The sequence below is a fragment of the Zootoca vivipara genome, chromosome 14 (genome assembly GCF_965207765.1).
Source record: "Zootoca vivipara chromosome 14, rZooViv2.hap1.1, whole genome shotgun sequence".
Taxonomy (NCBI): Eukaryota; Metazoa; Chordata; class Lepidosauria; order Squamata; family Lacertidae; genus Zootoca; species Zootoca vivipara.
The window spans coordinates 20,816,584-20,833,298 of record NC_142597.1 but is presented as its reverse complement, the minus strand read 5'-3'; the positions used below and the strand labels follow the sequence as shown (position 1 = coordinate 20,833,298).

Genomic DNA, 16,715 nt, shown 5'->3' with positions numbered 1-16,715 from the left:
GCATCCTAGTTTGAGGGGCCTAGCCTTTCACAGCCTTCGCTAACCTGGTGCCCTCCTGGACTGCAACCCCCAGCAGCCCCAGCCAGCACACTGGCACCAGGTTGGCAAAGACTGCCTTAGAAATCCACTGTTGAAGGTCACCTGGCCTGAATCTGCTGCTGGAGGACAGATATCCTGCAACCGTAGTATATTTAAGGACTCGTTTTCCTGTTGTGCTACATAAACCACAGAGTAGGGGAGCTCACTCTGCATACTCAACTCCTTTTAATATTCCCCGCTTCTTGTGTATTTCCCCTTTATCACAAGAGAGGAGTAACATGGGGTGCTCTTTGCAATCAAGAGTTGACAGAAGTGAAGCAAGTTGTACGTGGTTGCAGCTATCTGATTCTAGCTTTTGTCCATATGCAATACTCAAAGTCATTATACACACATTTGGGAACACTGAAAGCTCCTCCATCCTTTCAGCCAGCCCTGACTTTTTTCCACCATCAATGTATTGGTTTTTGAAATGGAGCATGAATTACTATGCTTTGGTTTGGGGGGGGGGGGCAGAAAGAGTTGGCCAGAGTGGCCTTTTTCAAAGATAGTGCTCATTTTCTTCCTTACGCCATGTAAGGGAATAGGAGACAGGTTACGTTTCTTCTCCTCGACATGCCTGGTGGGCAGAGCAAAAAGGAGCACCAGCAGTTTGATCCCTGCTGAAAGAACTATGTGCAAACAGTAGATAGAAGTAAAATACTGCTGAAATTTATGGGGGAGCAAATGGTGACTGCCTGGAAAAGTATTGTTATTTTACGCACTCTTCACCCTAAGTAAGTGCAAATATATCCAGAAGCTAAAGGGGGGATGGGGAACCTGCCACCCTCCAGATGTTGTTGGACTCCAACTCCCTCCAGCCCCAGCCAGCATGGCCAAGTCAGGAATGATGGGAATTGTAGTCCAATGAAGCCTGAAGGGCCACAGGTTGAAGAACACTTAACTAGATTTATATGGGTTATTTCCAACTTTGTGATTCTATAATAGCAATTGCAAGACCACCATCACTTTTTTCCACATTTTAAACGTAAAGCATATTGTATCTTTGAAATGTATCCTGTTTAAACACAGGTATAAAGTACATAATGCAGAGGAAGCATCCTGCCCCATTCTGTGCAAACATACCATTTTGTCTTCAGCACAGGGTTCAGATTGAGCCCTCCTTTTGAAAATTAACCGTTGAGATGGATGTATTTTCTGTAAGATCTAACTACAAAATGTAGGTTTAAATCTAATTGCTGTCACTTAAGATAATGTGGGAGGCTCACAGTTAAGGAGGAGGAAATTAGGCTGCTGGAAAACGAGTCTAAACACCAGCCTTGTTACCAGGCAGTGTAGTTAGCTGACTGACGAAGGCAACAGTCACTAACAACACGGCCAGGTAAAATGGCCTGTCTCACCTCTGGCTAGGAAACATGACTGTTTGCATGGAAGCTTTGGCAACTGAGACCTGGAAGTGGCATTCTTTGAAGAAAAATCAATACAGAGGGTAAAGAACTGAAGAGGTCCCCTCCAGAAGATGGCACCTATGTACTTCATGTGTACCTGCTAGACCACATAGATCTGGGCACTGGTGCTTGTAAGGGCCAGTGTTTGTTCCACACTTGCAAGGAATCAATTCTTCAGTGTGGCAGCCCCTACTCTTTGGAACACCCTGCCCCACTGATACTACCTTTGCTGCATTGTTATCAGTGCCTACTAAAAATGTTTATCTTCCAGCATACCTAATGAGGCATGTAATTTTAGCATACAATTGTGATAATGATTTTATGTGTAATGTGATTTTAGTAAGCATAATTGCTTTTAAATTACTGGTTTTATCACACACACAGAGAGACACACACACATATACATGTAAACACTTTTTAAATGTTTGTTTTTATTGGTATTTTTAATTAATATTTCAGATTGTCTTTTGCAAATCACTTAGAGGTCTTTTGAATCTGTGTTGTATACATTTTGTTAAATAAAAAGTTAAACCTGCCTGCCGTTCTGCTAAACTATCAAGATCGTTATTCTGACTCTCCATTATGATTAGCTTATTGTTAATTTACAGGGCCCCAAGTACAGTGGTACCTCGACTTACGGAGGCGATCCGTTCCGCGGCACTCTTCGGAAGTCGAAGCATCCATTTTGTGCATGCACAAAGTGCGATTTTGCGCTTTGCGCATGCACAGAGCCCGCACGTGGCAAAAATACTTCCGGGTTAGCGGACTTCGGAAGTCGAAACCTTCGGAAGTCGAGGCATTCGGAAATCAAGGTACCACTGTATGTGGTACCAGCATATGCTCATATTATGCGCAGACCAGACATGCACTGCCCCTATCCCTACACAACGGTTACTGCATACTCAGCTCACATGGGAGGAAAGAAACTACACTAGAAAACAGCAGGAAAATGACAGGCACCCCCACCCCCCCAGCATTCCTGAAAACTCTGCAAACACCAACCATTTGGGCACCCTGTCAACAGTGGTCCTCACGAGCTGCCCACCTACAAATGCAGGAAATGAGTTCAGTGATGGTGATACAGCCTCACCGAATCAGTGAGCCCTAGCTCAGAGGTAGATCATCTGCTTCGAATGCAAAAAGGTTTCTGGCTCGACCCCCAGCCTCTCCAGGTAGGGCTGGGTGAGAACCCTGCTTGAAACCCCGCAGAGCTGCCACCAGGTTAGTGTCAACAACACTGTGATTGACAGATGAAGACAGCCAATTCAATACAAAGCAGCCAGCATCCTATGTTCCCCTGAACACAGACAACACGCAAGATGATGCCACATTGTGGACCACAATTCCCACCAGCCCCTGCCAGTATGGTCAATGGTGAGGGATTATGGCACTTGCAATTCAACGTTTGGAGAGCATCCTGTTGGTTACACTTTTTCTGGAGCAACCTCTGCCAACCCGGTGCCCTCAAGATGTTGTTGGACTACAACTCCCATCAGTCCCAGGTAGCATATTGTGCTGACTGGGACTGATGGAACTTGTTGTCCTGCAACATCTCAATGATGCCCAGTGATTCTGCTACGAAAAAAGGTGCCAATACTCACCAGTTGTTACAGTAAGTGCACCATTTTTAATCAATACTTTTCTTCTAGAAAAAAGGTGCCCTGCGTACCTGATGATGCCATTCTAAGTGGGTTCTTTTTAGGGGGGTTTGCAATCTTTTTGTTGTGAACCACCCCGAGATCTACAGATGAAGGGCAGACCTTCCAAGTGTCCCTATTTTCCAGGGACAGCCCTGATTTTACAAGAAGCCATACCAGTTTCTGATTTGATCCCAGAATGTCCCGCTTTTCCTTAGGATGCCCCTAGTTTCATCAGAGAAATGTTGGGAGGGTGTGGAGTTCTCCAACTCCCGAGCCATCTGAAAGGCAGCCCTGTATAGGAAACATTTTAAATCATGTTTTTGTATGTGCTGGAAGCCGCCCAGAGTGGCTAGGGCAACGATGGGAGGAGTACAAATGGTAAAGTTATTATTATGGAATGGGACGTCCCTATTTTCATCAGAGAAACGTTGAGAGGGTATGGAATTTAATACAAATTTAATAAATGGGAAACAATGAAATAATTACACTCTGAGGGTTACTTTACAGTGGAGGCGGTACAGAAATGAATGTTATGAAATATTATGCCTCTCATTCCCCGGTTGTTGCTGTTCTCCATCATATTATTTTACAAGGACAGGAAGAAACATCACAGACAGAATAATTGCCACACACAGGAAGAACAAGGATATATAGTTTGAGTGACTCACCTGTAGTTTTATAAATCATTTAATGTGTCAATATGAATGGAATGGAAGTTGTTAATATTGCCATTGTTGTATAAGGGATTGCTATTTTTACGGGAGTGTAAGTGAAATTAGTAAGATTTTGGAATGCAGAAATAAAGTAAATCATCAGACCATAAATTCTAGCATGCGGGGGGCATAGCTGCCAAGTTTTCCCTTTTCTCACGAGGAAGCCTATTCAGCATAAGGGAAAATCCCTTTAAAAAGGGATAACTTGGCAGCTATGGCGGGGGGAGGGCATTTATATAATTTGGTATCTGAATGATTGGTATTAGTAATTGTATAATAATTTGACGTTGTTATAATGAGGCTGTTATTGGATTGCAATGGAAAACTAATACAAATTATTATATACATAAAAGAAATCAATGTTATGAAACGAATAGAAGACAAATAGTACTATCCTGAGGCCCAGGCCACGCTACCTTTCCCCGGCCACCCCGCTTTCTGCCTCCTGCTCCGAATCTCCCTTCATCCGGGGTAGCGGGAGGCCCAGAGCGACGGTTGCGGGAGACAGGTGAGCCGCCGGAGCGCAAAGGCGGGAAGGAGAGCGCGAGGCCTCCTCCTCCTCCTCCGGGCGCCATGGAGACTCCGGGCGCCATGGAGACGCCGAGGCCGGAGACGCCGAGGCCTGAGGTCCCTCCGACGACGGCAGCCGCGGCCGCCATGGCTTCTCCGACGCCGCTGCCTTCTCCCGCCTTCCTGGCCTTCGCGGGCTCCTGCGAGCAGGACGTGACGCTGGCCAAGTCCTTCTGGAACTCCGTCACCCTCCAGCCGCCACTCGAGTCCCGCCTGGGGCCGCGAAGGGACTCGGCCAGCTGCTCCGGCTCCAGGAAGGGCTCCCGGGCGGAGGCGCCGAGCGGCACCAACCTGCAGGTCGCCCACGGCGTCGACTACAGTGAGGAGAAGAAGCGCCACTGGTTCCTTGGGCTTCCCTGCCTCCCTCCCTTCCTCCTCTCGTCCCCACTTCTTTTCCCCCGGCAGGGCTTCCTCCTCCCCGCAGGCTCCGAGTGAGGGGAAGGTCAGGGTGCCCCGAGGCACGTGCAGAGTACGTGTCCCTTCTCCCCTGGGAAAAAGGGGGCTTGGCCTGCGTGCGAATCCTCAGCCCTGGGCCTGTTTCGTTGTGTTGTCCAGTGGTACCTTGGTTCTCAAACTTAATCCGTTCCGGAAGTCCGTTCCAAAACCAAAGGAGCGCTTTCTCATAGAAAGTACTGTAATGCAAAATAGACTAAAGCAGCAGTTTAACATGAATTTTACTATCTAACGAAACCATTGATCCATAAAATGAAAGCAATAAACAATGTACAGTACTGCAGTCATACAATCAATCCATCAGTAGCTGAAGTGGGTTCCACACAGTCACAAAAACAAAACAAAAAGCCGCAAAAACAAAAACGCAAAATAAATAGCAAAAACGGACAGACCTCTTGCATAACACTCAAAACGGAAGTGCAGCACTCAAATTAGAAGCATAGCTCTCGAAACAGAGCACGTTCGGCTTCCGAAAATAGTTCGCAAACCGGAACACACACTTCCGGGTTTGCAGTGTTTGGGTACCAAGTTGTTTGAATACCAAGGCATTTGAGAACCAAGGTACCACTGTATTGTTTTACCACACTTCCCTCCAGGGAGCTCAATGTGACCTACATGGTTCTTTCCATCTTACCCTCCCAGCAGCCCTGCAGGGTAGGTTAGGCTGAGAGATGCTTGAGTGGGGATTTGAACCCTGGCCTCACAGGTCCTAAGTCCAGCAAACTGCTACTAGGAGTGTATATTTAAGTGGTTCTCACAACAACCCTGCAGGGTAGGATAGGCTGAGAGAGGGACAGATCCCCACAAGTCACCCAGGGAGCTCCGTGGCTATGTGGGCCTTGCAGGTCCTCATCCAACATTTTGACCACACTTGTTCAACAGCCTCCCCTTCTATTAGTCTTGAAGTTACTACCATGGGCCACCATCTCCCCATCTTCTGGGGTGTTACTGTTCTATTCATGGGGTCTGGGTGAGCATCCTCTATTAGATCTAAGGCCACCCCTTCAAGCTTATCTACCTTTTTATCATTAGGAGCCCCCAACTGCCCGCAGAGTAATCAGGTGGGATACCAGAGGCATCCCTTTGTTAAACTGGAGGAGACACTGCCTACGGGGGTCGGAGGGAGGAACCACTGTTTTCCTCCTCTTACTAATAATTGCCGGTGGGTTGCCACCCCAATTTCCTGAGGGCAGCGGATAGCCCTCTTTGCCTGTAAGTCCTGACACCAGCCCACATATTCTCCAGTCAACCCACAATTCACGTTGCAGAGTTGATTTGAAGTGAATGCAGGGTCTCTTTGCCCTAGGAAATGATTTTCCATTTCTTCTCCAGATCACCCCACTATTTAATGTGCCTCCTCCTGGCCACAGGAGTACCCAAAATTGTAGGCAAACCTACAAGTAGCTACTTCTAGATCTGCTGAAAACTTTTCAGCAGATCTAGAAGTAGCTACTTGTTGGTTTGCCTGCAGGGGGTAGGAATTGTCTGCAGGTGATTAGACAAGAGATCTTTGGGGAAATTGGCTCTATTCTGACTAAAAATGGACAGCTGTTCGGTTTTTGGGGAGTCTACCTTAACCATTCACCCTTCTCACCTTGCTGTATGCCTTCATTCTATCTTACCATCGTTTGCTTAGGTATTAGTGGCTATTGCTCCATACAATTTTGATAAAAAAAATTCCTTCAGTAGCACCTTAAAGACCAACTAAGTTTTTATTTTGGTATGAGCTTTCGTGTGCATGCACACTTCTTCAGATACACACTTCAGATTGGTATCTGAAGAAGTGTGCATGCACACGAAAGCTCATACCAAAATAAAAACTTAGTTGGTCTTTAAGGTGCTACTGAAGGAATTTTTTTATTTTACTTCGATCCAGACCAACACGGCTACCTACCTGTAACCATACAATTTTGAATTATTCCATAAATGGGGCTTATTCCCAGGTAAATGGAATTAGGACTACAAGATCACTGATTTACTTTCATTTGTTTTATTTAGGAAAAGAAGATGACAAAAGCACAGAAACTAGTATTGCTGAGGAAAGTGATTCGAAGGAACAGTATATTAAGAAGGTAAGATTCCTTCCCTCTCAAAATAATAATAATAATAATAATAATAATACGTTTGTGTTTTAGATTATTTTTCAGGGTCTTTCCTGAAAAATGATTAGAATGTAAGTAGATAATTATATACATGTAGATATTTCGATATTGTTTGTACAGGTTAGCCCCTCCACTCCAGAAGCCTTTCTATCTGATTATCTCTTTCACTGAAGAAATTGAGATAATTAAATTGCATTGTAAATCTGAGAGAGAGAGGAAGACATGCAAGCGCATTGGATTAGAAACATAAATTTGAAAAGATTGAAATGGCCTTTCTTAAAGATTTGTGCTTCACCAGTGATTGGGCAGAAAAATAAGCAAGCCTTTTATTGCTGCATCAGAGAGAGAGAGAGAGAACTGTATTCTTGGGCACCCCCTGTTCTCCAGTCAATACCTAGTTTGAGCCCAGAAATGCATTTTACTAGACAAACCCAATGCCACTTAGCAACAGGTACTTAACAATTATGGACAGGGCTGTATTAAAATAATAATAAATTCTGCATCTGCGTCTAGAGACTCCATAAGAAAAGCTGGCTTTGGTAACTTGTATAATTTATGTGCAAATCTTACTCAGCTGCTCCTCTGGCTTTGGAGATTTTAGCAGCCATAGCCAATGCATGTTCAAAGCATATCTTTGCAGCCATGAGGGATACAAACTTGATTTCAAAAGAAATGAAATCTAAGATTCTCAGCTGGATTCTTTGCTCACTAAAGCACCTTGTTTCTGTTGCTGTGCAATTTAGTGTGCTCCTAGCCCTGTTTATGGAAAAGGTGTGTTTGGATATGGGTATATGACAAGGAAGCTACGAACATGAGTTTGACCAAACTGTGGGAGGCAGTGCAAGACAGGAGTGCCTGGCGTGCTATGGTCCATGGGGTCACGAAGAGTCGGACACGACTAAACGACTAAACAACAACATATGACAAGGACATTGCATAGAAATCTCTTCTTCTTTTTTCCTTTTTGCACACAATTCTTGAAAGCATTTTGTATTCCTAGTGAGTGAAATGGAGGGCAAACCGTTTCCAAACCTTGATTAAAGTTTGGATGGCCTGCCTTGGGCCATACAAAATTGCTTTGTGAGACAGATTCTGCCCACCAGCTGTAAGCTTGCAATTCCTGCTGCACACTGAGTATATACTGACTACAACACAACCTTGGTATGGGGCAGTGGATATTGATTTGGATTTAGGTGTAAGGAAAGGGCAGTGTTTCAGTGGCAGAGGGACATCTGCTTTGTGTGCAGAAGCTCCCAGGTTCAATCTCCAGAGTCTCCAGGTAGGGCTGAGAAGGATTCCTGCCTGAAACCCTGGAGAGCTGCTGGCAGTCAGTGCAGACAGTACTGAGCTAGATGGACCTATGGTCCAATTCATAGGGATGCCGGGGAATTCTGACAGGAGCAGAAATTGCTGGTGTTCGCTTATTCATCTCATGTCTGGAATACAGTGTTTACTGCTGTTGTTGCTTTCAGCCCACAATGATACATAATAGATTATGTTTCTTCCCTATTTGCATTCAACTTCCTCTGCACTGAAATGGGTGGGGTGAAAGAATGTTAAGACAGGGAAAATTACATTACTAATTACAGCAGAATGAAAAACAGGGCTGCATGCTGCAAATACAGAATGGAATGGGAAAGTGATGCCTTCTTACAGCTATTCTGATTCAATTTAAAGCAGATTCATTGTGGGATACCTGCATTCCAAAACCCAACTTCATCCCCAAATTACTGAAATTTATGTAGACTTAACTTGAGAATAATGGTGATTTTCCTCACAAAGCTTTGGAAGAGATTTAAAAAAAAACACCAGATTATAAGGCTTTCAAACACAGTAAGGTTTAACCCTAAGCATGTTAGAAAGTAAGTCCCACTTGCTTCTAAGTAAATATGAAGGATTCTAGTGAACAAATGTTGCTTTCAAACCCAAAAAGTTGGTTCTTTAGCCATGAATCCTTAGGTCAGGATCACTGTTTCCATTGTGGACTGTGGGCTGTCCTCTGAGAACAAGGATGCTGTTGGTCTAATTCACGTTTTGGTTCTGGAAATCAAGTTCAAACATAGAAACAAAGCCAGGCTGAACAGAGAAAAGCAACCAGAAGTTCTTAGTTACAATAGTGACTACTCTGGCTGTCAGGGGAGGCATTTATAGCCAGCATTGTAGGATATGGGGAACCAGTCTGGCAGTACAGTCCATTGGACTCAGTCAATCAAGGAAAATTCCAGGTAAGTTGCTGTCAGAGGATGTAGGAAGCGCAGGCTCCAGGAGCAACAGTTATATCAGTTCTAGACTTGTTGGGACCACATCATTTATGATGCTGCAGCAGATGTAACCGGGAAATTGACCACTGTTCTATATATCTTGATGGGGAAACACCATGTTGGCTCTTAGCTGATTAACTCCTGAAGAATCACTGTGGAACTAAGCATCTTTTGTCTCCTGGCTCACTGCACACATTTATCATTAAGCTAATTGAAAGTGTAAGTAACATTACTGTAAACCATATAATGTTACAGTATTGTGCTATGGCTGCTAGTGCTAGCCTGTAATTTGAGGATATTTCCCTAATTTTAGTCAAATTTTAGAGGGCTTCTCTCCCCCTCTTTTTATATTAAATGAAAAGCTTTATATCTCAGGGCTGGGAAGGAAGCCAGATTCAAGCAGTCGTTAGGAGGAGCTAAAAAGTGCTGAGGTCTGCAGCTGTTTCTTGCAAGCCTGCATTCCTACTTATTGCAATTAATAACCATATAATGGATTTTATCTAGCAACATCCATTAAACCTACCTAGTAGAAATTGGATTAAGAGAAGTGAGTTTGTTCAACGTTCCCCCCTCCCCGGTTATTTTGTTAAATATTTTAGCCACAAAAAGATGTGAGCTCAAGACTACTCAGTTTTGCATATCATAAGTCATCAGCAAGTCTGGTTGATTTTGGCAAGAAAATTATTCTGTACAGCCATATGGTTTTTATTTTTTCAGTTTATTAGTCACTTGCTACAAAAAGTCTCTAAATTACTTTTAAAAATTTAAGAACATAATGCAAATCAGAAGGTGGGGGGAACAATACATCACAATTAAAAAACCTTACTAAAATCCATAAAAGAGACTCAGTAAAGCTGCAGCAAGAACTGTATAATCCAGCAACATCTTCTTAACCAACCAACTTCTCAAGGTTGTTGCACTGGAAATGCATCATAAGCTACCTAGAAGCTCAGATAGGGTGGTTCTTATATAATATGTAGTATATCACTTTTGATAGTTTGATGCATATATGCTTTTAAATGGTTTGTGAATTTTACCCATGTTTTATTTGTGTTTATTTGTGCACTGCTAGGATAATTTTTTGATGAAGCTGTTTATACATTTTCTAAATAAATCAATAATCTTTACAAGTCTTGATTAAACCGGAGAAATGAAATATAGTAAAGGTCCAAACTAACCCTGGTGTGTAACCATCTCATTTGGAAGCGGTTTCTTCAAGAGCAGAAGTTTCACAAGAGCTGTGACTGATTGAAAGCCTAAGAATCTAAATCTGTTGACAAAACATCGCAAGAATGAATTCATTTCCCCTTTTGTTGCACTTGAGAATTTTCCAGGCTATTTTGTTTTATCCAAGCAACTCCCACAACAAAAGATGCAGCATTCTCACTATATCCCTCTTTTCTGCTTTTGAAACACAACTGGCAGAACTACCGTATTAAGTCCACATGCATCCTGCAAAATTATAGATCATCAGGCCAGACTAGTGCTCTAGAAGTCTAAATTCCATATCATTCAGAACAAAAGTAATTTGTTGCCTTGCAGGAGGAATGGAGATTTTTCAGAGGAGCAAAACATTCTGTTTTCCTTTGCTTGAACTTGAGGTTTGCTGTTTGGGGTGTGGTAGCTTACAGAGCATGTGTTTGGCATTAGCCTCTCCTTCTGATGTGCTTAGCATTTCAACCCATTGGGTTGGATCCAGAGAGAGTTAGTTGCCCTTTGTTTCCAATTAAATCAGTGGGACGTAAGTCATGCCTAAGGGATGCACAGAAGCATTTATTTCCATCATGTCCCGTGTGCATCACAATCAGCACTGTTTCCATTCTGCTACAGTTTAGCTTCTTCTAGAAGCTATGTTATTCTCACTTGCTGCTATGGTTAATACTGACATAATTAATTACAGTACATGATCAGTTTCAGTAGAAGGGAAACCTCAAGTAATGCAGAAAATAACATAATTATTTATGTAATGTTTGCAGACTAAAACACGCTCGTAATTGCTTACATTCCTGATTAATTGCTGCTCTCCTTTCAATTTCCAATGGAATTCTCCAATTTCTCTAATTATGGTTGACTTGTCCTATTGAATTTAATGAGACTTCCGTTCAGCTAAGTTAGCCTGAAACCGATCCATTATCTTGTGAACTGCCAGATTAAGGGCAGTATATAAATTTAATAAATAAAATTTAAAAATAAAAATAATCCTTATCAGCAACCCTATAAGTGTACAAGCTGACATGGAGAGAGTGTGTGGCTTGTGAGTTCATAGCAGAGGATGAGACTTGAACAAAGCAGTCTTGATTTATAGCTGAATGTGTAAGCCAGTACATGGTTGAAGTTCTCTATCAGTTGGATGAGCTTGAGGCAGGTGGATCTCCAAAATTAATTTGGCTCATCCGTTAGCATACGATGTGTGGAATTGAAAGGTTGGCTATACAAACATTTCTTCTCTACAGGGTCACTTTACTACTCACCCAGGTTCAACAAGTTTGTGTGAAGTGTCCCAGATTCATTTCTCTGCACTTAATTATTGCTACTATATTTCCTTTCAGAGCAAGAAGAGAGAGGAAATATTAGCATTACTGAAGAAACAAAGGGAAGAGAGGATTGCGGTAAAATGGAGTATTATTCTTTTCTTAATGTTTTGCATGCCATAGTAACAAGAAATGGTACATATTTGATGTGCCAGTAGTGATAATGATACTTGGTTTTGTTGGTGCCTACAGTGTGACTATACTTATACTTATACTATACTTATACTTAACTATATTTATTTCTCAGAAAGAAATGGTATCTGAGCCATATAAGCCAAAGATCAGACCTCGTGAAAGGTAATATTGCTTTATTTCTTGTTTGTCTCTAATCATTTTTATAATTTTTTTAATGTGAAACCTCCAGGGTTTTTTGCACCCTGCAACTTATCACACATTTTTACAGGATGCTAATGATGAAAAAAACAGAGTTTGGATGATGTTCACTCATGATTGTCAGTAGGAATTTCTCTAGGCCAGGGGTGGGAATTAAATACTCAAAAGAAATAAACATAATTAGCACAAGAGAGCAGGCCTTTCATTTCTGGTAGGTCCGGTGACTAAATGATGGCAAGTTCTTGGTAAACCGGGCCTCTGAGAAACTTGTATTCCAAGTCACTCCACTTATAGTTGAAACCCTCCATTTTTTTCCCCTGGCTCTCTTTACACCCTCCAACCCACAGGTTATTGCACTGCTTCTACAGCCAATTCCCCGCACACTCTTCATTTCCTTAGGAAGAAAACAAACATGCCAGAAAAAGAACTATGGACTACACTTCAGGGTTGCCATATACTACTTTAATTCCCTGCTTACTCCAGCAAAATGGATAAAACAACAATGGCTTACTTTGCAGGGCTGGCTTAATCCACACTTTCTCAAGCACATCCCTACCTCCGGCAATGTGCGTATAAACAATGATGGAGTAGATAACCATTGTCAAAGTAATTTCATTTTACTATGAAGATCTTTACTATTTTTTTTCTTTTAGTCTTAAAATGATGTGTTGCTGGGGGACTATTTATGTGCCCAAGGGGCAGACTGAATAGGACTGGAGAGATATTGAGGCACACACTTCACAGTAAAATGAAACTATTTTCTCCAACACTGACTAAAACATGTAAAACCTGGCAGCATAAAGTAGCAGCTCTTACTAATTATTATTGGCAGGGTTTGGATTCAGCAATGGGGGGAGGAGAATAAAGCCATAAGAAATTAAAAGCCACATCTTTTAAAAACCATCCCTCTGGAAGAGCTGACTTGGCATCTCACACACCCCTTCACTCAGCAAATTCTTCCTTTTTAATGTGTTAATTGATAGAATTTTTCTCAGCCAGGGCAGCTTATGACCCACAAGAAAGTAGAATTCAAACCCCTAGCTTGTTACAGTTTAGTAATGAGCGTGGGGGTTAGACTAAAGGGTTTCTGGGGCCTCCTCCAATTTTAGGATTTCCTGTGGATTCTGCAATAGAAAACAAAAAAAATGAGGCTGCTAAAAGCCTGCTGCCGCTACATGGGAGACAGATTGAAGAAAGGGAAATACAAATCGGCTCCGTCCCATAGGGCTTTAAGCTTTCCAGCCATGGTGTTGCATGCGTTTGCATGAGGGCCCTTCTGAGCTGCCCTAGCCATCTGCCTGAATCCAAGAGAATGAGGGAGGGGCAGGGGCGCATTTATTTGACCTGCACCAAAACCAGGGGCGACCTTTAAACAAGCTAGAGGGACAGCTTGCCATAGCTTTTAGCACCTCCACGGGCAGTGAACACAGCTGTTGTCAAACAGGCTGCCCTGAGTTCAGGGCTGCCCTGAGTCACCCGGCGACTTACTGTAACAACTTCATGGTGAGTTCCAGCACACATTTTTCTTGGGGGGGGGGGGGACATTTATTAGAATGGTTGCAGGTCCACCTCTCACTTTGTTGGGTTTCCTGGTACCTTTCCCTAAGAAATCCCATGGTAACTCCAGTTTCTGAAAAGCCTCTTGAGAAGTGCTTCTGGCTTTTTTGTTGGTTGTTCTGGCTGCAGTGGTTCCTACTAGAAATGACAGCTAAGATGGATGGTGGAGAATTCCTTATTTGTTCCAGCTGACTTTTTGGGAGTTCATTGAGGCTTTACCGTGCTGTCTTTCTGAAAGACATTCTTCTAAGATCAAACTCCTCCTCCTCTCCCTGCCTGCACATGCTGCATCCACTTCAGTGGTGCTTTTGCTGGGAATCCCAAGCTGCTCCCATGAAATGATCTGAAACAATTCCTTCTACTTGCTTGTTCTTACTCCCGGGTCCTCTCTGCCCACCCCCAATCTAGTTTTTCATCCAGTGTGGTTTCCTTACTATGTGGAGAGAATTCTGCCTCTCAATGGATCAGTGAATTCCCAGGTAGGAGTTCCAGGCCCATCAATGTGCCATAGGAGGTCTGCTAGCATGGTCGGCACAGTGGTTAAAGGCACACAATCCCTGAACAAAGACACCATTCTTTGGGTCCATCCTCTTACTAAAGTATTTGGGGGCTATTCTCATCTATCTCACTGGGAGGAAGTGAGAATGGATGTTCTTGTTCAAAAACCTTTGCAATTTTCAACAATTCATAGACTGATGACTTCCCCCTTTCTTCTTTCTGTCTCACTGATTATTCTTCATGCTCATTTAACTACGTCCTTAAACTAAATATAGCAGAGATTGAAAAAATCACTTCCTGTAAAGCCCTTTCCCTCCCTTTCACCACTCACAGAAACAGCTTCCACTTCTTCTCTTTATCGTTCCATCTCCATAGCAAGGCAAAATTTAAGTGTGCTGCATGAGGTAGGAATGGGAGAATCTGTCAATTTCAGCTTCCCTCGGTGTTTTGTTTTTCTGGTCAAGTTCAGTTCTTCACATTTCCGCATCAGTTTGCAATTTTTTTAAGAATAAAAAGTTCTCATAAAATTCATCAGCACTTGCATGCAGAATTCAACTACTGTACAAATTTCTATACAATTTTGTCTAATATAATGCATTTTTGTATGCTATTTTCACTAATATATGCAGTTATTTTCACACTTTAATATACAGTGGTACCTTGGTACTCGAATGGCTTGGCTCCCAAACGATGGAAACCTGTAAGTAACTATTCCAGTTTGTGAACGTTTTTCGGAAGCCAGTCATCCGCTGCAGCTTCCACTTGAGTGCAGGAAGCTCCTGCATCCAATCGGAAGCCACACCTTGGTTTTTGAACGGTTTCGGGAGTCAAACAGACTCTGAGAGCCAGTGTGGTGTAGTGGTTAAGAGCGGTAGACTCGTGATCTGGTGAACCGGGTTCTCGTCTCCACTCCTCCACATGCAGCTAGTCACACTTCTCTGAAGTCTCTCAGCCTCACTCACCTCACAGAGTGTTTGTTGTGGGGGAGGAAAGGAAAGGAGATTGTTAGCTGCTTTGAGACTCCTTAGGGTAGTGATAAAGCGGGATATCAAATCCAAACTTCTCCTCCTCCTCCTCTTTATCTTCTTCTTCGTCTTCTTCAGAACAGATTAAGTTCAAGAACCAAGGTACCACGCAATATTTAGCTGTAGAACTGAACTGCAAAATTTGTATGAGTGAGATTTTCAAAGAATAGTTGTGTTTCAGTTCATATATTGTTTCAAAAAGTGTGACAGCTATTAACTTGTATTCTTAGTGCATTTTCTTGTTTGGTTTCAGCGTAATTAAAACAAAGGTATCAGATTCCGACCTTGAGGATAAAGAAAGTGTAAGTGCTTTACCTTGAGCGTTTTGGTCAACGTGAACAACTTGGAGAGAGAGGTCTTTGTCTATTCAGAAATCCTGTCCTGTTCGTCATCGTATTCTGCCTTGGGATGTTCGGATGCTGAGCCCTTGTGGGACTCCCTGGCTAACTTTCTTCCTAAAGAATTTGAGAAGAGTGCCCTATGTCAAAAGCTAATAGATTATTCAATTTGGCTAGTAAATTTATTAGTTTGTCATGCCAAGCAACAAGGCATGGTTAGAAATGCTGAATACAATAAACTGGCTTTGAAACACCAGCCTGTATCATGCATGTTGAAAAGTTAATCTTTCAGTGCACTTAGGAGTGATCTTTCTATCATTTTCTGGTTTGGTAGAGGCCATGCCCCCAAGATTAAAACCCAGATGTGATGTTCCTCTGTGACAAAAAAATGGTGATCAGGAACCTGTAATGCACATTTTTAAGAAAATGTCTCTCCACAAAAACATGTCCACTGAAATAAAATACTCTAGTTTTCAGGGTTTAATTGATGTCCTATTGTATTACGTCTCTAAGGCTGCAATCCTGTGCACACTTCCTGGGGAATAAGCTCCTTTGGGACTTACTTCTGAGTAAACCTGCATAGGATTTCACTACATAGTAACCATTTTTCTCTGGCAGAAAATTGCCTAGTGAATTTTGCCTAGAATCCCTGCTTCAGTACTGTCTTTTCGCTGGTCTTTGGCATTAATACATGGAGATAAATTAGCAAGAGCTAAATCTACCACCTTGTTTTCAGTGTGCACAAATTGACACTGTTGAGTTGTGGGGACAAGAATTTTTGTTCTACTTTATGACTTTAACAATACTTTACACTCTTAAAACCATGAAGAAAATAGTTGGGATGGGTACAGCTGTGTCAATATTGAAGAAGAAACGTTTTCCATCCATCTGTATAGAGCTTTGCAAAATATAAATGTATTTTTTAAAAAATAAATGTCTGTATTTCAGATCTCTCAGAGACTTGCATTTATTCTTTCCAGTTCATAGATAGGCAACTGAGTCTGAGAGCATGCATTGCAGAGGATGCTTAGAAGATTACATTCTCCAGATTCGTTAAAATGATGTAATGCAGAATGCTTTTTCCTCCCTACACTGATCTGCTAAGATCTATTACAAGGTCTGTGTTAATGTAATAAGTTTACATTTTTCTATGTCATTCTTGATTTTCAAAGAAAATAAATATATATTTAAGCCTGATGGCCTTACAACA

General features: G+C 42.3%; 2 protein-coding genes across 6 annotated transcripts in view; one reads left to right on the top strand and one right to left on the bottom strand.

Annotated features, from left to right (window-relative positions):
- Positions 1-4,526, bottom strand: part of BTG4 (BTG anti-proliferation factor 4) — a 23,434-nt gene extending 18,908 nt beyond the window's left edge. Inside the window, exon 1 of one of the 2 annotated variants that reach the window (XM_088657861.1) lies at positions 4,254-4,526. In XM_088657861.1, the coding sequence (XP_088513987.1) occupies positions 4,254-4,303 (50 nt within the window). In that variant the 5' untranslated portion in view covers positions 4,304-4,526. The remainder of the gene's footprint in view (positions 1-4,253) is intronic. The other variant, XM_088657862.1, reaches the window with a different exon arrangement.
- On the top strand, positions 1,936-16,715 carry HOATZ (HOATZ cilia and flagella associated protein). 4 transcript variants are annotated; one of them, XM_088657867.1, is made up of 6 exons: positions 1,936-4,726; positions 6,859-6,932; positions 11,773-11,832; positions 12,002-12,051; positions 15,421-15,469; positions 16,486-16,715. In XM_088657867.1, the coding sequence occupies exons 1-6, from the start codon at positions 4,411-4,413 to the stop codon at positions 16,534-16,536; spliced, it is 600 nt and encodes a 199-aa protein (XP_088513993.1). In that variant the 5' UTR covers positions 1,936-4,410; the 3' UTR covers positions 16,537-16,715. The 4 variants fall into 4 exon arrangements, with proteins under 4 accessions (XP_088513993.1, XP_060139068.2, XP_060139069.2 ...); XM_060283085.2 differs by having other exon boundaries at positions 16,454-16,715; XM_060283086.2 differs by lacking the exon at positions 16,486-16,715 and having other exon boundaries at positions 15,421-15,989.